The 21,250-nt window shown below is 54.5% G+C and overlaps 1 protein-coding gene across 1 annotated transcript in view; it reads right to left on the reverse strand.

Annotated features, from left to right (window-relative positions):
• Positions 1-203: 203 nt before the first annotated feature.
• The window catches only part of PYGB (glycogen phosphorylase B), a 39,555-nt gene continuing 18,508 nt past the window's right edge, over positions 204-21,250 (reverse strand). Inside the window, exons 7-20 of the mRNA XM_070419800.1 lie at positions 20,931-21,013; positions 19,972-20,115; positions 19,302-19,394; positions 16,523-16,669; positions 15,506-15,669; positions 14,575-14,689; positions 13,962-14,063; positions 13,060-13,207; positions 9,487-9,545; positions 8,291-8,432; positions 6,018-6,225; positions 4,392-4,526; positions 3,038-3,104; positions 204-1,723 (exon numbers count right to left, since the gene is read on the reverse strand). Coding sequence (XP_070275901.1) covers positions 1,571-1,723; positions 3,038-3,104; positions 4,392-4,526; positions 6,018-6,225; positions 8,291-8,432; positions 9,487-9,545; positions 13,060-13,207; positions 13,962-14,063; positions 14,575-14,689; positions 15,506-15,669; positions 16,523-16,669; positions 19,302-19,394; positions 19,972-20,115; positions 20,931-21,013 — 1,760 coding nt within the window. The 3' untranslated portion in view covers positions 204-1,570. The remainder of the gene's footprint in view (positions 1,724-3,037; positions 3,105-4,391; positions 4,527-6,017; positions 6,226-8,290; positions 8,433-9,486; positions 9,546-13,059; positions 13,208-13,961; positions 14,064-14,574; positions 14,690-15,505; positions 15,670-16,522; positions 16,670-19,301; positions 19,395-19,971; positions 20,116-20,930; positions 21,014-21,250) is intronic.

Genomic DNA, 21,250 nt, shown 5'->3' on the forward strand with positions numbered 1-21,250 from the left:
CCAAGTGACCAGATTTCACAGTTCTTGGAAGAGCTGGCAGTTTAGGCATACCCAGCTCCAAGTCTCACATCAGCTGGGATGAGAGAACTTTCTGTCTTCAATCCCAGGAAAACAGCTGTAATTTAGCCCATCTCCTCTTTAGGAGGGAGGACTGAAGCCTGCCCCAAGCTGACCCCAAGTGAAATACCAAGGCCAGGCCAACCACGTGTAGGCAGGAAGTTTTAATCCGTTTCTCACATGAGGCAATAACAGCAAGTGGCACAGTGATGGTCGCATACAGCCTAAGGGACAGGGCAATGGAGGGTGTTGGGGGTATGACCACAGGCCCCAGGGGCTCTGATGAAGTGTGGACTTGAGCAAGTCCTCCATGGCCTGGTTCTGCGAGCAGTCAGGACCCAGGATGAGGGCGGAGCCTGTGATGCCCTGACCCAGCATGCAAGGAGGCAGAGCCTGTGATGCCCAGGCCCAGCATGCAAGGAGGCAGAGCCTCGGGAAGGGCGCTTCCATCCAAAGTTGCCAACAACCCGCAGTGAAGGGTGCCACCTGCTCCTGGCTTTCTCTGGGCGGCTGAGGTGCTCACCTGCCTGTCCTGGCACCAGCCTGCTATCTGGGCAGAGTGGAAAGTGGGCTGCCCTCTGGACACACTTGGTCCTTTTCCAGACCAGCTTGTGGCACTGGTGGCAAAGGAGAGAGAAAGTGCACTCTCCAGGACAGGCAGGGTGCAGATCTGCAGCAGGGGCTGGGCATTCAGCCTCCCTCAGCAGGGGCAGCACCTCTGCCCCAGGCCCCCACAGCCGGACAGAAACATCCCAGAACTGCCTTCCCTGACATGAAATTTCAAAAGCACAGTTTTTAGTTACTAACCAAGGAAAGGCTTCAGCTAGTTTCATTTCCTTGTGAACTTAAAATTTTTTTTGGAAAAAGCAGAACCAAGCTAACTACATCAGCCAGCCTTATCCCAATCAAGGCCCCCTAGATGCTGGACACGGGTGTCCTCCCCAATGTCACCCATAGTCATCCTGAGGCCCCTTTATCTGATCCATCTGGAAGCCCTGGCTGGAGCACCCACAGGGCAGCTGTAAAGATGCCTGGGAGCACTGGATCCTCCCAGCCTGACCGGGAGGCAGAGCTGGTTCTGCTGTCGGCCAGCCCAGTTCCTGCAGAAACACTTCTCCAGGTTTCACCATTGCTGCTTGCCAGACCCCAGACTCTAGAGGCTCCAAACTGAACACAAGCTCACAGCAAGGTGTGCAAGGTTTCGGAGGAGCCCAATAGGTGACTTCACCCATGTCTGTGGGGTGGGAGGGCCAAGGGGGCAGATGGGCTGAAGCTGTGGGGCCAACTGGGCAGTGCTATGAGCTCTGCTTTCCTGCGAGAAACCAGGCAGCATCTCACCAGCACCTTCCCTTCTGTCTATCCATTCCCCCAACCCCCACTCCAAGCCACACCATGATCCCCAAGCCCTTCCCTGAAACACAGCACTGAAGAAAACAGGGACAGCTTGGAAAATGGCATGAGGTGCGGAGTCAACAAGAAAACAAAACCCCACTGGTCCCCACTGTGCCAGCTCCTAGTCCTTGGGGACATGGGGGGTCGGGATCTGTAGGTCAGAGGGCTCCACACCCCAGATGTCCCGGGCATACTCCGTGATGGTCCGGTCACTGGAGAACTTGCCCGAGCAGGCAATGTTCCTGATGACCTTCTTGGTCCACTCCTTGGGGTTCTGCAGAGAGAAGGAGGACTGAGTAACCTCGGGCACAAGAGAGCCTGTGCTTCCAGGACTTCAGGATGTTTCCAGCTGAGGTCTTGGCTCAATCTGGGCGGTGTGATGGGAGAGGAGAAAATGGCCATCCTAGCTCACTGGAGAGGGGCCTCAACTACCAGAAAAGCTACCAAATGACTAGATAAAATGCTCCACATCCCACTGGGGCACAGCCCACACAACAAAAACAAATACTACCAGGTGAGTATTTGCTACCAGGCGGATCCAGTTCCCCAGGGAGATGGCCAGGTTGTCTTCTGGCCAGAGCCTGGCAGCTGCCCCCAGACTGCAGCCACACCCGGAGGGGCCTCCCCGAAAGGGCCACTTTCCTTGAGGCCCAGTTTAAGGGAAGCAAAGGTTCCTCCCAGAGCCCTGCCTGTAACTCCATATTCCAGGTCCCATCCTGTTCTTTTGCAGGAGTTGTGTAGGCACAGACAGCAGTTTCCTAATGGCAGGGGCAGAGACTGGCAACAAATCAGATGTACAAATCCGAGGCCTCACCCAAGAACCTGCTAAACAATTTAGGGAAATAAACTCACTGAACCAAAATGCTGCAGTCCCCTCGCACTGCCATCCTCCGAGGGGACACCCACAAAATCCCAGAAAAGGGAGGGAAGCAGGCACTAGGCACATCCTCCTTCACTTCCCCAGCTTAGGGCCTGGGCCTTCCCACCATGAGATCCTGCGTGGACTCCTTTATGGCCACACCAGGGTGGACACACCAGGCCCATGGGGCTGCCATGGGGGCCCAGGCACACGCTTCACACAGAAACCTGGGATGCGGGTCCTCTCCTTGTCCTTCCCATCACGTGGGAAGCTGGCTCCAATGTCCCTGCCTCAGAAACTGCTCCTCACAGCTATAAGCTCCTCACTCTACTGATGGAAGCTTTTACCTTTCCAAGCAAGTGTTCACACTCTCATTTTAGACATGCTTTCTGTGTGCACTGCCCACCAGACCGTCCTTCCTCTTGGGCTGAGCACCCACTCCTCACGTGGGGTGATCAGACTAGGGAACAGCCCATCTCCGCCCCCTCTGTAGGGGAAACGTACCAGTTAGATGGCAGCCTGACCCCAAGGAGTCAAAAGGCTCCAGCGTGGCAGATAAGAGCAGAGGGATGGCTAAGACGGCCGTGATAATGAAGCAGCGGGTGCCTGCTCTGGGCCACAGGCTGAACTGTGATCTCCCAGGAGCATCCTAGGCAGCAGGATGCAGATGCGCCCCGAGGCTCCCCCACCAGTGCCGTCCCTACCAATTCGGGGGTCTGAGAACCTTACCTGGTACAGCTGGTCCACCTGGGCCTGGCAAGCCAAATATGCTTCATAATCCGCAAACACCTTGAACCTGAAACAGGAGACAGATCAGGAAACCAGGCCATGGCCGTCTGTGCCTCACGCTCTAGAGCCCACCTGGCTGTAGGGGCTGCTCTGTGAGCAACACTGCTGTCCTGGGGACACTATTCTTGAAAAACCTTATTTTAAGCCAATGTTCCTTTAAAGAAATTGGTGTTTATAATGCACGTAGGTGAGGGCTGCACACCTGAGCGGTTTCTTCCCTTTCACCTCCCACGGGGAAGGGCACAGGATGGCGGGAGACAGGCTCTATGTAGCAGTCAGTTCTCAGGTCTAACTGGGCCAGGAACAGGTGATACAGACCGAAAAACGCAGGATACGTGAATTCAGAAATGCATTTCTGTTTATAACTGAGTCAGAAACAGAACCGTTAAAAGTCTTTCCTTGCCCCAACCGGTTTGGCTCAGTGGATAGAGCGTCGGCCTGCAAACTCAAGGGTCCCAGGTTCGATTCCGGTCAAGGGCATGTACCTTGGTTGCAGGCACATCCCCAGTGGGGAGTGTGCAGGAGGCAGCTGATTGATGTTTCTAACTCTCTATCCCTTTCCCTTCCTCTCTGTAAAAAGTCAATAAAATACATTTAAAAAAATAAAAAAATAAGTCTTTCCTTGATCACAGCCTGTGTGGTTATGATCTGGTCTGGCTAAAGCCAGCTGACAGCAGTCACTGAAATGAAACAAACAAAACCAACCCCAAAGCAGCTAAAAGTGGAATAGGCAGCAATTCTCAGCATTTGCCAGACTCCAGTTTTACCAATAGGTTGGAGCAAAGACCTGTCATAATGGCAAATGGTACTGCCAACCTGCTGCAGGTTACCCAGAGTTAACTATGTGTCAACTGCATTGTAATAAAGCACTAACTACACTGCAATTTATGCCACAGGTTAATTCCACTTTAATGACTTTGTGTCACCAAGGGCTCACGCTTGCTGCATCCTTAGACCCACCCGACCACCTGAGAGGAGTCCCGCCCACACATCCCCTCCCGCCACTGTCTGTCACATCCAGATGGTCAGCTGGTGCTGGGGGCCAGGGCTGGACTGTGCATCTGGCAGTTCCCACCACCAGGGCGTCCACAGCACACCAAGCGCGGCCAGAGGCCACTGCAAGCTCTAGACCTGGGGTAGGGGAACTTCTCAAGGTGAGGGCCTGAGGCCCTGCCCATGGCCACAGTTGGGAGGGGGTGAGGGGGTATAAGCCTCACCAAGGCCAGGGTTCACCCCACAATGCAGTTTTCAGCCCACCACGGGAACGTAAGGACCACAGGGAGGCCGGTCCCACCTGTCGTGGTACAGCAGCATGTTGACGATGTCCTTGAAACAGTCTGGCTCCTGGGGGGAGAAGAAGCCATCCCTGATCTGATCCACAGCCTGCCTCAGCTCGGGCAGACGGTCGTAGTACTCTTGGGCATTGTACCTGTGAGGAGCGGGTGGAGTCAGCTGCCAGCCAGTGTCTGCAGGCGGCAGCCTTGGGGCAGGCAAAGGGCATACCCCTCCCTGACCTAGCACTGCCTCAGGCTCCACCTTGACCCTGAGGCAGAGGTCCAAGGGCTACTGGGCCCTGGAGAGATGGTGATGTGCTGTGAGTGCAAACTCAATCCCACCTGCTCCTGTTACTGTTTACAGAACCGCCGTCCCTGAGGAGTACAATGGTGCACATGGCTCCATCGTAATCCCACAGGAGAGGGCTGCTAAAACTTGTAACTCTGCATCCCCACCCTCCCCCCAACACCCTCCCCCTGTGCCTCCCACCCTCTAGTCCCACCCTGCAGGACACAGGCCTGTGGCCATCAGGGAGTCGGAACAGGAGGCATCTGACAGAGGTGTAATCCTAGTACTCGGAGATGGGGCAGAAAGAGTCTGAATGCGGGGCGTCGAGAAGGGCATGTAAGGTGTGAACTCTCAGGCTGACAAGGACAAGTTCTGACTTTTTAGGTGACTTGGGTTTTTACCTGGCTGGTGCCTGAGGCCTCACCAACTCCCCAGGGAGTTTTAGGCAATTGGGCAACATTGTCTTTTCTTGTTCATTATTGCTCAGAATTAGGCTGGGCCAGGACTCCTAGAGCATCCAAGGTCACGGAAAACAAGGAAAGGCTGAGAAACTGTCACAGATGAGAGGAATGCTCTGGATGGGATCCTGGGACGTTAAAGGACAGGCCGTTCATGGGGAAATGGTGAGATAAAGGATGGACTTCAAAAAATAACATCATACCATTATTGGTTAATTCATTTTCACAGTGTTCCACACGAATTAATGATATGCAAACAACAGGTAAAAGTGGAAGTGTACATGGCACGCTGTACGGTCCTTGCAACTTTTCTGAAATTCTAAAACCATTCCTAGGCAACTGGGTTATTTTACAAAACTAGGCCAGGGCATCTCAGCAGTGGGCCAAATCCCAAATCGGTCAAGAGTATTCAGAGCCCTGTCCCCGGGGGCTCCCCCGACAGAGACCAGGGCCTTCCACCCTTTGAAACACTTGGTCTGGCCTTAGCCAGTTTGGCTCAGTGGATAGAGCGTCAGCCCGAGGACTGAAAGGTTCTGGGTTCAATTCCAGTCAAGGGCAAGTACCAGTTACAGCTTGATCCTTGGCCAGGGCGCACACAGGATGCAAGCAATCGATGTGTATCACACTGATGTTTCTCTCTCTCTGTCTCTCTCCCTCCTAACACTTAGTCTGGTTCCCTCTGACTGAGCCATGGAGAAGCACAGAGCAGCCAGCTCCTGCCCAAGCTGAACGTGCACAGACAAGGCCAGAGTGCCCACAGCCACTCCCCACCCCCTGGGTGGGCATGCGCCCTGCCAAGCAGAGGCCTGGCCTGAGTCCCTTCACGGCCCTCCCTGGGGCTCTGGGCAGTGCCCAGGATGATGCCACACCCTTGATGGCATGGGGAGGGACACACATACCCCTTCTGGTCCAGGGCCTGGACGTCTTCCACCCGAAGGCCAAAGATGAAGAGGTTCTCGGCCCCAGCTTCCTCAGCCATCTCCACGTTGGCACCGTCCATGGTGCCGATGGTGAGGGCCCCGTTGAGCATGAACTTCATGTTGCCCGTTCCTGAGGCCTCAGTGCCCGCGGTGGAGATCTGCTGGGATAGGTCAGCAGCGGGGATCACTGCCAGGGGGTAGCACAAGAAGGCATGTCAGCCACCAACTACTCAGTATGAACCATGGATCTGCAACAAACACCCTACTCTCTCATCCTGCCCCGAGCCTGGCGCTCACTCCAGGACGAGCCAGAGCCCTGAGGCACCCCTGCAAGTGGCCAAGGCTGGGCCACCGCCCACCCTCCCTATAAGGGCTCCCTTTCTTGACCCAGGGCAGCCTGAGGCAGAGGTCCCAAGAGGGGACCCTTGGAAGAAACATCACAGGTGGCAAAGGACCTTCGTTCTGAAACCTTCCAGGAACCAGAACCCAGACAAAGCCCCGTGGGGTCCCTGGTCCTGGCCTGTCAGTGTGATCGCTCCCTTTCACCCCAACACCACTTTTGTCTTATTGAAAAGTCTGTAAGTCTCATCAGATCACTTCAAGAGGAATCCGGACGCCTTAGGACCCCAGAAGACTAGAAAGTGTGGAGTGGGGAGGTGAGGGCATTTCCTCCCATTCAGGGTTACTCTGTGCTGTTCACAGATTGAGCCCTGCAGCTTCTCCCAGGATTGGGTTCCCTGCGCCTCCTCTGTCCCACCTGCCTTGGCATCCCTGTTCCCACGTCCTCAGCTCATCTGTGGAGCTGATACTTCCCTAACCCAATGGCAGCTCTCAAGGCCAGCAAGGCCAGAGCCCAGCCCTCTTCAAGGTCAAGCCAGGTGTCAGTATAAAGAGACACGGGCATCTTGGCCCCCCATGAGGCCCACCCCACAGGCAGATGATATGGCAAATATAATAGCAGACACACTGCCACAGCAAGTCTAAGAGCTGGAGGAGAAGGTAGGCCCCACCCCAGGTCTGAGGCCCCAGACTGGGCATCTCCCAGGGTCTGTTCTAAAGAAGCACAGGAGCCAGGCCCAAATAACTGAGGGGCGGGGCAAAGTTTCAGGCAGCAAACAGCCGTTAAAACACGTTAGAAGCTCTAAGCGACTAACCACACCACCAACTGAACCACACGTGGTCCATGGCAGCGGGACCACAGGGATGGTGCCGACGAACCGGCCAAGCTGGCAGGAGGAGGGAGTGCAGCTTCACTCAGGCCCAGGAAGCAGCCCCTGGTCTGTCTGAACCATGGACGTGCCTGCTCCTTGGCACCACAATTCCAGGCTCAGCTTTGCACCGTTTGGTTGGGCAGACGCTGTCCCGCTGGAGCCTAGAGCAGCAGCCAATCTGGAAAGGCCCGTCCAGATAAGGACAGCCTTGCTCTAAGGCACACTGGGCTGCAGGCCCTCCTTCAGAACCGTCTCCAGATGGCAGTCCACATCCGAGCAAGTCTTCCCAGGGCTCCCTACAGTGGAGCCGCCCCAGAATGAACTCCCAATAGAGCAGAATGTCACCTGCGCCGCCCTCAGAAAGGACAGAAGAGGCAGGTACTGGCCCAAATGAGAAGCAGGCCCTGCTCTTGAGAGTGAACAGGTGGTGATGAGCAGAAGCATTCCCCGGAGTTGGGGGAGGAAAAGGGGAAGCCAAATGGAAGCCCATCCTGCCAGCAAGAATGAGCCCAGCCCTAGCTGGTCTGGCTCAGTGGATAGAGCGTCGGCCTGCAGACTGAAGGGTCCCGGGTTCGATTCCAGTTAAGGGCACATGCTGGGGCTGCAGGCTCGATCCCCAGTAGGGGGCGTGCAGGAGGCAGCCTGTCAATGATTATCTGTCATCATTGATGTTTCTATCTCTACCTCTCCCTTCCTCTCTGAAATCAATAAAAATTAAAAAAGCAAATATTATTATTAAAAAAAAAAAAGAGCAAACCCGCAGCAGCAAGGCAAAGCTGAGGGCCCGGAAGAGAGGAAAGGGAGGGGCAATGAGATCAGGGCAGGAACGAGAAAGTACAGAACAAAGGCACCCGAGGTTGAGAGCAATTCTGCACGTGAGGAGGGGCAGAGAGCTCCCCAAGCCTTTCGATACTAGGCTGAAGGCCCCCTTTGGCTGGGGAGCCTGGTGTCCAGGGCAGAGTTAACCCGACCAGCAATGACCACCCACATCGCACCCGGCAGGGGCAGGCTTTCCGGTCTGACGCGGGCTCCCCAGGGTACCTTTTTCGGCCAAGGACACTCGGTAGTTCTCTAGGAAGATCACTTTGAGCCTGTTGCCCACAATTGGATCGTGGTTGACAACCTCACCGATGGACGTGACCAGCTTGATGATCATTTTGGCCATGTGGTAACCAGGAGCAGCCTAAGAGGAGGAGGAGGAGGGTTACGCATGAGCAGGCCTGTGCTTGGAGCCAGCATTGTTGCTGGTCACTGCAGCCTGGTGCTGGCCACACCGAGGCCGTGTCTAGCCGAGCAGCCCCCTGGTGTCCGGGAAGGTAGCTCTCAGGGGGGCCGAGGCCATGGCAACCCTGCGTGTCCTCCACTCAATCTGGCGACAGACTCATGACAGAAGCAGCTGCGACCCTACCAGGCATGACACCCTCCTGCCCTCCCTCAGTTCTGCCAGAGCACGTCTCTGACGGCCACCTCTCCCGTGTGCAGACATCTGTCAGCCTCACGCTTGTTTTCAAAAATTAGGAGATAAAAGAAAACTGACTACCAACTTAGAGGAAATAAGGGAGCTGAAGGACACACTGAAACATACCAGAGGGCACGATCAGAACCAGCGGGGAAGATGCACCCCCTTTCTATAACAAAAATAACTGCAGGGGAAAGAGAAAGAGATGGATCCTAGAGGGTGGGTCCTAAAGCACAGAGTGCAATGATGAGGCCACTAATGCCTACAGGTGATTCACCAGATTCCACAACAGTGTATCCAAAGCATGTGCCACAGGAAATGAGATGAAATAAAGCCCAGCAGAGCCCAGAGCAGGCGCACACCTGGTCAGCGAAGCCGCCAGCAACCTGCATCCTCTCAGCATGAGTATGTATGAGGGGTGGGGATGGGGTATAAGCTGGGCCCAAGAGCCAGGAGAAGTGTGGAGGGGCAGTGAAAGGGCGCCACCCCATCAAATGAAGGGCCAGGGAGCCCACTGGAGGCTGCCCCGGATTCTGGGGACCCATGTGCTGGGCAGGCAAGGGTCCCATCTAGCTCCGTCCTACTGCTGAGCTGATGGAGACTTGGCCCACCTGCGGGCCAGGGTTCCCTGGCACTGAGTGCATGCTGGCTCAGAGGCACCCGCAGCACCCGGTCAAATGGGCAGCTGGTGCCTAAGTCGGGATCCAGTGGCCCTGCTGGAAAGAGTGTTGGTTTGTGCATTCTGGCCAAATATCAAGCAAAGAGGACGTCACCTCACCTTACCCCCGATTATGACAGTCCTGGGCACACAAGCCTTGGCAGGGTCCTTCTTTATTCCTGCAGGACAAACAAGAGATTCAGGTGAGCTGTGGTGACCAGTGTCCTCAGAGTTGCCAATACCGGGTAGGGCACGGCCACTGGGCCCTGCACACCCACCAGGAAATCCCACTCACACTTGTGCCCCAGGGTCGTGAGGAAGGCCAGCGGGGTGCAGACCCTTCCAAAGGCCCCGGAAAAGCTGCACCTCTGTTCCCAGGACACCCAACACAGGAGCCTGGTTTGGGTCTGGTCCCGAGTACACGACTGGCACTCAAGGAAGAGGTGACCCAGGATTGTGGTCATGGCACCAACAGCCCTCAAGGAGTGTCAGGCAAGACCCTAAGTCCCCCTGCTCTCATCCTGAAGCTCTCCTGGCAGACGGGGTCAGGCACTACAGTCCATTGCGGCCGGCCACCTTCGGCCCCAGCACACTGAGCGCGTCCTCGCCAGGCCACCCGTTTTCAGTTTCAGTGCATGTGGGGGGTAGGGAGAGGGTGATGTCTCACAAGGGTGAGAGGCAGCCCTAGGCAGCATTTACCAGAGACCTGGAACCAGCCATAAGCCGTGTAGAGTGATGGCTGATCTTTAACGTGTGACTTCATGTTCTAGTAGACACACAACTGTACCTGACTTCCGGATCTTCCCACTTCCATAGATCAGATAGGATAACGTCAAGTATAGCAAAATGCAAAACTACATTTTCACTAAAACGTCCCTAGGAAAACATGCCAACTCCAGACCATTGAGCCAGTTCTGTCAGGTCATGGGGGTGGGTGGGGAACAGGGCCGGGAACACAAGGGTCTCAAGACCTGGCTTCCCCAGAGGGGCCAAGTGCAAGGGAGACAGGGAAGGAGCCCCCGGCGCCAGGGAGGCTGACCTCCTCAGCCCCCGCCCCACAGGGACACCTCGGGAGAGGAGCTGATGTCCTGGTGGACAGAGGCCCGTGGGGTGGAAACCATGACAGCCAGGCCAGGGAGCCCTGAGCCAGTGTGGACTTGGAAGAGACAGAGTAGATGCAGCACAGAGAGGCACCAGGCCTGGGGGAGCCCAAAGCTGCCTGGAGCCCCACATCACTCCTGCAGGTCATCCCGAGCACTGCAGCTCACTCATCTAGGAACCACAAGCATGAACATAGCTTCCTCACAGACAAGAGGACACGGAACGGAACAAACCTCCCTATGAGAAACTCCAACCTGCGATGACCATCAACATGGAAAGGGGACACAGGGCTGAACTCAAGACCTCGGGAGTGGGCAGGACTTGGGGGCACATTAAACAAGAACTGGCAGAACATGAAGTGCAGAGACAGAACACGGAGTGCAGAGGCAGAACGTGGAGCTCAGAGGCAGAACGTGGAGCTCAGGGGTAGAACCCGGAGCTCAGAGGCAGAACCCGGAGCTCAGAGGCAGAACGTGGAGCTCAGAGGCAGAACGTGGAGCTCGGGGCAGAACGTGGAGCTCAGGGGCAGAACGTGGAGCTCAGGGGCAGAATGTGGAGCTCAGGGGCAGAACATGGAGCTCAGAGGCAGAACCCGGAGCTCAGAGGCAGAACGTGGAGCTCAGGGGCAAAACACGGAGCTCAGGGGCAGAACGTGGAGCTCAGGGGCAGAACCCGGAGCTCAGGGGCAGAACGTGGAGCTCAGAGGCAGAACCCGGAGCTCAGAGGCAGAATGTGGAGCTCAGAGGCAGAACGTGGAGCTCAGGGGAAGAATGTGGAGCTCAGAGGCAGAACGTGGAGCTCAGGGGCAGAATGTGGAGCTCAGGGGCAGAACGTGGAGCTCAGGGGCAGAATGTGGAGCTCAGAGGCAGAACATGGAGCTCAGGGGCAGAACCCGGAGCTCAGAGGCAGAACCCGGAGCTCAGAGGCGAACGTGGAGCTCAGAGACAGAACCCGGAGCTCAGAGGCAGAACCCGGAGCTCAGAGGCAGAACTGCCACATGTGAGTGCAGCCTCAGTAGAGAAGCCGAGAGGGAGAAGACTCAGCACAGCACACACAGAGGATGGAAATGAGAAGCACAGAGAACTAATGGAGAAGGAAAGACCTTTAGATGTTCTGAGAGAAATCACCAGGCAAGACACACATACACACACACACACACACACAGCAAGAGTCCCAGAAGAAAACCAAAATGGTGGCAGTAACAAATGTTTTAAATACATTTCAAGAAAACATCCTAGAAATAATGCAAGATAGCAACCAACATATCCAAAAAGTAGCCTGAGCATGAGGGAAACTGACCTACAGCGGCCAGCACCAGACACAGCAGGTAAAATGTCATAGACCCAAGACACACCAGAACTCACCCTCCAAACAGAGGAGCACAGGACCTAAAAGATACTCAGTGGAAAAAAGTGAACTGAGAATGTCACCTTCAACCCATCCTTCATGTTGAAAGAACAAGCAAGAAGCTGGGGGGTGCAGTTCATGTGAACTAAGGGAAGCCCAGGCAGGATGGCTGTGCGAAAGGGCTGGTGGGCACTGAATGTGTTCATCCACAGACTACGACCAAAATCATGTCAGGGATGAGGACAGCAGAGTCGTGTGCTGTAATCAGAGAAAGCACCAGAGCGTGTGTACACACACACACACACACACACACGTGCAGGCAGGTAAGTGAGGAGGAGCTGAGAAATAAAATGCAGAGAATTATGCCTGCAAAAGGTAAACATGGCAAATAAGGCAGAACGATATCTGCAGAAGTATTGCTGGCCAGGGAAGCGTGTGGTGAGGCACCTCTTTCAGCCACACACAGGAGGTCCGCCCTGCAGCCTGCCCCGAAGGTTCGGGGGTCAGAGCCTCAGAAGCATTCAGCCTGTTACTCAGCGGTCTCACCAGGACCCGGGTTCCTCGGCCCGAGTCTTACTCACTGGTAACAGGAGCGCGAGTGTTCCTGCGAGCGGCTTTCTATCTGGAAGAGTGTTGGTGCTTCTTTGGTTTTCAAAACTAATCACTTCATTACATTATGAAACTTTAAAAACGAAGTTATTCCTTAAGGTTTTATTATAATATTTATAAAACTAGCAAATATTCATATTTACTTTTACGGGGTCTTTGATTTCCAGTTTGTCATGTTGAAATGCTACTCTAACCATTAAAGGTACATGTATGAATTTAATATATACTATTTGTTTTTTATAAGTACACTTTAAATGCCTCTAAATAAGTAAAATCTCTCCAAACAACTCAAGTCTAATAAAGATAATGAGTAAATTTAAAATAAAAGCTGAACCGAACATAAAGCCTAGCCTTCGAGCCCCACGCCGGGGCCCATGCTGACTACCTGGGGCCGTCCCTGGCCCATCTGAGGCACCTGACTGTCTGCCTGCCTCACGGAGCTCAGGCCTGTACCCCAGTCAGACAGAGAGAGCTCACCTGCCACTCCTTGTAACTACTCTGACACCGAGCGCACAGAACACAGAGATTTGCTGAACATAACGCACGGTGTCACACACAGGCCCCGGCTGCCCAACTGCGTGAACAGAGGCCCAGGCCCAGGACGCGCTGTCGGGCGAGAGCCGAGGCCACACTCACGGTTGTACAGGGTGACGATGTGCAGGCAGTTCAGCAGCTGCCGCTTGTACTCATGGATCCTCTTCACGTGCACATCGAACATGGAGGACGGGTTGATTCGCACCTTATACTCCTTCTCCAGGAAGGCGGAGAACTTCAGCTTGTTTTCCTGGGGAGAACAGAGGAGGTGGATGGACGGTTCACGGGAACATGAGCTCCCCAGTGTGTCCCACTCGGCTGAGAGTATCTGTCCCTCGTCGGAAGTGTGGCACGGGGGGACTCCCAGGACACCCGCTGCTGCCCAGGCGAGGGCCATGACGACTGAAGGCCAGCGCTGAGGGCTGAGGGGTGGCCGCCGTGTGAGGGAAAGTGAGGGTGGGGGAAGCGTGATCCGGAAAGTGAACACCCACCACCAGTGGTAGAAATAAATGCAAAACTAGACCAAAAGCCAAACCTGGAGAAAAGCAAAGCATGAGAAAAGCAGAATAAAGGGGGACCAGTGAATGTTGTGTAAAAGGAGGCAGATGTGGGCAGCTGGGGAGAGAAGCAGGAGGGGTGAGAGTTCAAAATGAGGGGCTGGTCCTGGGCACAGCACAGAGGCAGCCGGGGGAGCACATGACCTCAGGGTCGGTCCTCACTCGCCATCAGGCGGCCCCGTGTGGTCTGAGGCCTCAGCGACCCGGCCTGTGAGGCTGAGGCTGGCTGCGGTGGGAGAGGCTCAGTGCACAGGCCTGAGCACTGCCCTGACCAGCTTCTCCTACAGAACGCCGGGTGAAGAAGGTGTGCGCGAGGCTGCGCTGGGGTCTCCGCCCGCCCCCCTGCCGGTACCCTGAGGTCAGCCAGGTCCTCATCGGAAGAGCTCAGTGGAGAGGATGGGCCCCAACCAGCAGAGCAGGCGGGGACCTGGCGCCACGCGGGCCTACCTGCTTGACCTGGGCCACCTCCCTGATGAGCGCCTCGTCGTTGACCAGGGGCAGCAACTTCTTCAGCTGACTCAGGTCCGTCAGGAAGCCCTCCCCGATTTTCTGGAGAATGGTCAAGGAACACGTGGTTTCTGCTCGTGTTGGGACCTGTCCCCCGTTCGGTCACCCATGCCTCCGACTCTTCTGTCCGTCCCTGACACACACACAGCCCTGCTGGGCAGTGCCCCATCGCAGGCCCTCACCAGGCACCGCCCCACAGCCTGGCACATACCTAGAAAGTAGGAAGCTTCATTCCTTTCCTCCCGAGTGAGCACCTGAGCGAGTCCACCAACTACCACATCTTTGGCTCACAAAGCCTCTTAGGCTACTGGCCTATGGCTGCTGCTTGGCCCGGTGGCCCCACCCCAGCCCCTCCTGAAACCCCAGAACCTCGATTCTGAACTACCCCCCCCCCCCCCCAGGCCCAGAGACCACTGACTTCCTACCCTGCCTGTCCCAGCGCTCCCATGCTGGGGGGCAGGTGGGGGGCGGGGGGGGGGGGGCGGCAGCTGGGCGCCACCTATTCCCATCCTGGAGCCACTGCTGGTCCACACACAGGGGTGGCCGGCCTCACCTCCATGATGGTGTCAGCCAGGCCCGGGTTACACAGGAGCAGCCACCGCCGGGGCGTGATGCCGTTCGTCTTATTCTGGAACTTTTCTGGCTCCAGCTCGTAAAAATCCTTAAAGCTAAAACCACAGAAAACAGGCAACGGTGACAGATGCTGTGTTCTGAACAAGGCGAGCAAGAACACGAGGACCTTGTAAGGAAATGCCCGGGAGGGTCCTGAAGCTCAGTTTTCCTGCTTCGTTTCCCAGAGAAGGTGGAGCAGCCAGCATCGCTGCACAGGCAGAGAGTGGCGCACACGCAGCCCACGCTTTCCCATGCGCCCCACGCCCGCTGTGCAGAGGCGGCTAGCGATAGCCTCACAGGCAGCAGGACCTGGCCTTTTTCTGAGGTGATCACGACAGTGGAGAATGGGGACACCCTCCCCCTGAGAAATCTGCTGTAGGGATCAAAGCCTCTGGGCAGGCGCCAGGCACACAGGCGTCTCCACAGGCACAGACCTGGCCGAGGCCCGCCCAGCACGCTCAGTGTGAGGGTGGAAGGAGGGGCTCTAGGATCACATCCCACTCCCAGGGGATCTGACCTAAGGATTCCTCCATTCTCCCAGTGACCAGCCACTGCCCATCACACCCTGACCGTCGCCCGGTCCAAGGCAGGACACGCGTCCCTGTGGGGCCCTCCCGGCACCTGGCCAGCGGCAGAGGCTCTAGGAGCAGAGCCACAATGCAGAAAGCAGGAGCCACTGGTGATGACAGGGTTCAGCTCCTCAACATCGTACCTGTTGGCCAAGGTGCTCTGGGCAGGCCAGCCATGGCCCCCGAGGGCAGCACAGTAATGGTGTGGAGCAGGGCCACACGCCTCAGCCGCCATGCATACGGGCAGGTGTGGGGTCAGAAGGAGGCACGCCCTAGCCCAGGACAGACAGCGGCCCCACTCACACAGAGTGCTTCACGATCTCCGAGTGGATCCTCGCTACGCCGTTGACGGCATGGGAGCCGATCACACACAGGTGGGCCATATTAATGCGCTTGCAGTCCCCTTCCTCAATCACAGACATCCTCCGCAGGCGGTCCACATCCCCAGGGAACAGGGCAGCCACTTGCTGTTGCCAAGACAGAGGCATGAGCAGGAGTGCAGGAGGGCTCACAATGGTCAGGGGCTCCCTGAGAGAAGTTTGGTTTCCTCCAAGAAAATCCTGGGGCTGCTGCACCCCAGACTTGCTCTCACATGCCCTGGTCGCACCTTTAGGAGCCCATCCTCCCACCCTGCATCGCCCAGGGGAAGCCCAGGAGGACTCGGCAGAGCGGCTCTGTCAGCGGCAGGACCAGAGGACCAGCGGGGCTAACGTGACTTCATGTTTGTACCGTTACCTTTTCTGCAGGTAACAAAGACAACAGGGACTTTGTTTCCAAGTCACCCAATTGCTGCTACATCACCTCTGGCATTACAAGAATGGACACTTAAATCCAAACCCCACAAGGAAATAGGAGCATTTTAAAAAGACCTGAATGCCCAGCCGGCGTGGCTCAGTGATTGAGCATCGACCTATGAACCAGGAGATCACGGTTCGATTCCCAGTCAGGGCACACGCCTAGGGTTCTGGTCTCGATCCCCAGTGTGGGGCGTGCAGGAAGCAGCCAATCAATGATTCTCTCTCATCATTGATGTTTCTCTCTCTCTCTTCCTCTCCCTTCCTCTCTGATATTAATAAAAATATATATATTTTAAAAACAGACTTGAATCCATAACTCCCATGTATCTAGCAGGGGCTAGGTGTGGGGACTAGCCAACAGCTCTACCAAGTGACAGCTCCCAGATCTCAAAATCCTCTGCTGGACAGAGGCTATGCGGTTCAAGAAGTAATGTGGGGACACAGGAGGGCCACCTGCGCAGGTGCAGCCCACCAGCCTGCCCGGGCCCACACCCCCCTCCCTTCCAGCAGGGCCAGTGCTCACGTCCAGGTGCCTCTGGTTGATGGCGTAGATGATCTCCAGGTGCCGCGGCAGCAGCTGCCCAAACATGGACACAGGCCAGCGCTCCAAGGCCTCCGGCAGCACCGTGTGGTTGGTGTATGCACACGTCTTCCTCGTGATTTCCCAGGCCTAGAACATTCCAGAAGATTCCAGTTGTGCTTTGTTTAGAAACAATCGGCTCTTTGGCCAGATGGCTCAGCAAGGGGAGAGTCTCCGATCAAAGGTAGACGTTAAGATCTTACCAGAAAGGGGCCTGTCTAGAACCTTCTCAGAACTGCAGTTGGGCCCAATGCCCTCCACTTTCCTGATTTGATCTACAAATATTATGCATCCTGACCCAGCAAACACACACAATGAATAAAGCTTACGGTCACCTCAGTTTCCTCTTTTGTAAACTATTCTATTTAATTTTCATATACAGTTTACAGACACTATTATTTTTTTCTTAGTTTCAGGTGTATAGCATTGTTGTTAGATAACCATAGATTTTACAAAGTGTTCTCCCCGATATTTTCAGTACCCACCTGACACCAGTTATTAGAATATTATTGACTGTATTCTTTATGCTGTACTTTACATCTTCAAGACTATTTTGTAACCATCAATTTGTACTTCTTAATTCCTTCATCTTTTTCACCCAGCTCCCCAACCCCCAGCCCCCTGGCAGCCATTACTCTGATCTCTGTGTCTATAAGACTGTTTCAATTGTGTTTATTTTGTTCTTTAGGTTCCACATATAAGTGAAATCATACGGTACTTGTCTTTCTCTGACTTATTTCACTTAGCATAATACCTTCTAGGTCAGGGGTGGGCAAACTTTTTGACTCGAGGGCCACAATGGGTTCTTAAACTGGACCGGAGGGCCGGAACAAAAGCATGGATGGAGTGTTTGTGTGAACTAATATAAATTCAAAGTAAACATCATTACATAAAAGGGTATGGTCCTTTTTTTTTTTTTTTTTAGTTTTATTCATTTCAAATGGGCTGGATCCGGCCCGCGGGCCGTAGTTTGCACATGGCTGTTCTAGGTTCATCCATGGGGTCCTCAAACTTTTTAAACAGGGAGCCAGTTCACTGTCCCTCAGACCGTTGGAGGGCCGGACTATAGTTAAAAAAAAAACTATGAACAAATTCCTATGCACACTGCACATATCTTATTTTGAAGTAAAAAAACAAATGTTTTCGGCGGGCCGCATGTGGCCCTCGGGCCGTAGTTTGAGGACCCCTGATCCATACTGTTGCATATGGTAAGATTTCATTCTTTTTTTATGGCCAGGTAATATTACATTGTATTATGTACCACTTTTATTTTTTAACCCTCACCTGAACATGTTTTTATTGATTTTAAAGAGAGAGGAAATGAGAGGGAAGGAGAGGGAGACAGAGAAACATCGATGTGAGAGAGAAATATCAATTGCCTGCCTCCAGACTGGGGATCGAACCTGCAACCTGGGTATGTGCCCTGACTAGAAATCAACCCGTGACCCTTCTGTCCACAGCACGATGCTTTAACCAGCTGAGCCACACCGACCAGGGCTGTACCACTTCTTTACTCATCTGTCTATACATGGGCACTTGGGTTGCTTCCCATGCATTCTCTGTAAACTATATTTTACTGGTAAATAAAATAGAGCACTGAGCAGTTTTTACTTTATTTCCACTAAACCAACTTGACACCCACAGCCTGGAGAACATTTATAAACCGTATGGTCCTGCCCTCTACTGGCCAGGAGTGGACAGGACCCAAGATGGGCTGCCTAGTCCCACCAGGTGCACCCCAAGACAACAGAGGGGCTCTGGGTTCTATAAAACAGGGTAAGTTTTGTTTTATGGTTTCACATATTGATTTAATTAGACTAGGGCAACTACATACCACTATACTAAAGAATCTAGGACCAAAATTGATCATGAAAACAACATGTAAAGATGCAAACAATGTATTTCTTTAAACGTAATACTTATGGGATTTTTGCTATGATTTCTAAGATGAGAAAATATATACTATGAGCCCTAAGGAGTGTCAGAATCCTTTTTTTTTTTTTAAAAATATATTTTATTGATTTTTACAGAGAGGAAGGGAGAGAGATAGAGAGTTAGAAACATCGATGAGAGAGACATCGATCAGCTGCCTCCTGCACATCTCCCACTGGGGATGTGCCTGCAACCCAGGTACATGCCCTTGACCGGAATTGAACCTGGGACCTTTCAGTCCGAAGGCTGACACTCTATCCACTGAGCCAAACCGGTTTCGGCAGAATCCTTTTCTTGGCTGCCAAAACAAGTGTCCTGTGTCCTTGCACCCCTGTTCCCCTCACTGTGTCCCAGTCCCTGGGGAGGAACACCAGACCTACTCCTGGAACTTAGTTCTCCTCCCCTCAGCCCCTGTCTCCTTGGGGACAATGGCCCTCCATTCCGCCCAGTCCCTCAGTGCACAGGACTAGCTCAGCACTCACAACCATTGCTGACTCCAAGGTCAGGGGGATACTCCAAGGTCAGAGGTACATGTGTACCTCTGCAGAAAATACCATCACCCCCATATGCCCAGCTCTGCAGGGAATACCATCACCCCCATATGCCCAGCTCTGCAGGGAATACTGTCACCATATGCTCCTAGCTCTGAGGGGGACATTGTCATCCTGTGTGTCCACATCTACAGGGAATACTGTCACCCCCATGTGCCTAGCTCTGAGGGGGACGCCATCACTCCACACCCAGGTCTGTGGGAGACACTGTCACCTTACGCCCTTGTCCTCATACTCACCTTGTCCCAGTCCACTTTCTCCACATCCACCAGGATCCGCATGAGCTCAGGAATGGCGAGGGCTGGGTGGGTGTCGTTCAGCTGAATGGCAACCTGAAGTTTACACAAGGTGATACCTTCCATCGCTTTGTGCCCATGGACTGGACCTACATGGCTGGTATGTGCAGGTCTGAGGTCCTCACACACCTTAGGAGTCTACAGGGATCATGGCAGGGAGCAGACAGGGCCGTGCAGGTGCTGGGCTGGCTTGAAACCGGCCAAGGAGCAGGCCGAGGGCCACAGGGGACCGGGAGGTCGCCCTGGGTAGGCTCTGCAGCACGTCTGCTCTGCAGTAGGCGCCCAGGACTGCAGGACCCCCAACCCCCGCCCAAGGCCCTCTCAACCAGGGAATGTTGGATTCATTCAAAGTCACTGAACTGATACTGCCGAACACGTCAGCTGCCCATGGGAGCCTTCCAGTGTCCTTGCTGCCTGGACTCCTGGCGAGGCCCAGTATGGCTCTGGTTGGGGAAGAAGAGGGACTACCCGCCCCCCACCCCCATGATGATGAGGAGACCGAGATGAGGGGATGCTGCTATCCCACCCACGCCCCAGCCTCAAGGAAGAAACCAAGCCTGAGAGCATCCTGTCCTCCCCCACCGAGCTCAGTCCCACGTCGACAAACACAAACCTTGTCTGGGAATATCTCAAAACAGGTTCTCACTGGGTCCCGGCAGCCGAACTTGGAGGACTTAAAGCGGCGGACGATGTCCTGCAGGGTGGCAGCCACCACAAAGTACTCCTGCTTCAGGCGCAGCTCCTTCCCCTCGAAGAACTGCAGAAACAGAACAGCTCTGGCACCAACCCAGACACTGGGGCCACTACAGGGCCTCAGAGGCCCCCTGGGATCCAGGATGGGGTATTAGGCTGAGGATTGGGGGCGTCCTGCCTCAGGGACTGCAGAGATGTATGTGTGTGTGTGTGTGTGTGTGAGTGTGTGTGTGTGAGTGTGTGTGTGTGTGTGTGTAAAAGGAGAGTACACCTCGAGAGCATGGTGCTGATACCCCAATCCCCACAATCCTGTGGCCCAGATGTCAGGTGACCTGAAGCTGAGGGCACAGACGGAAGGTCGCAGGTGGCCTAACCTGCGTGTGACCTTCAGATAAGGAAGGAGCACAAGGGCAGCCAGCAAAGGGGCGCCATCCTGTAAGGACACCAGGCAAGAGGGCCCAGTCCCTTAATGTGACAGGCTGAGTGCCAGGAACACCAGGGCCACCAGAAATGCAACCTCCAATGAGCATCTGAAAATGCCCATGCCTGAAGCTTTAGAATCTGATCAAAATCTTGGGAAGGGGGTGCGAGGGGAAGGGAGCATTTTACTGTGAGCCTTTCAGCACCAATGTTCTTTGCTATTATGTGTACATATTCCTTTGGTAAAAAAAAAAAAAAAAAAAAAAGGACCCACTAAGATAGGCATATTTCAAGGGTGATTTTCTGGCAGCAACAACAAAAATGCCACCAGACACTAAATTCAATGACAACAGAAAATGTGACTGTGACCTTCATATTCAGTACTAGAGGCCCGGTGCATGAAATTCGTGCACTTGAGGACCCCAGCCTATACAGAGATAAACTATGGACGCTACTCACATTGTCGTTGGGGTACAGGACTCTGGAGATGTTTTCGGCCAGATTTCTGTCCAGGACCGCCTCGATGTAGCCGCCCGTGTTAACTAGGAGCAGAGATGAGATGGTGAGGTCAGGACCTGCATCCCTTCTCCCGTGCACCCTCACGCCCAGGTGTCGCACTTGCTTCCCTCAACAACCTGAGGACAAGCATTCCTGAACAGAAGGCACCCCGAGAGCTGCTGCTGCTTTGCCTGCCTTCCGCCCACCCCCCCTCAAAAAGGTGCTGGGTGCCTTATCCCCCATGCACCCCGCAAGGCCCCAGGCCCCTAGCTCTTTCCTGA

The sequence above is a fragment of the Myotis yumanensis genome, unplaced genomic scaffold (assembly GCF_028538775.1).
Source record: "Myotis yumanensis isolate MYYU_CA2020_CCGP unplaced genomic scaffold, mMyoYum1.0.hap1 SCAF_7, whole genome shotgun sequence".
In the NCBI taxonomy this organism is placed as follows: Eukaryota; Metazoa; Chordata; class Mammalia; order Chiroptera; family Vespertilionidae; genus Myotis; species Myotis yumanensis.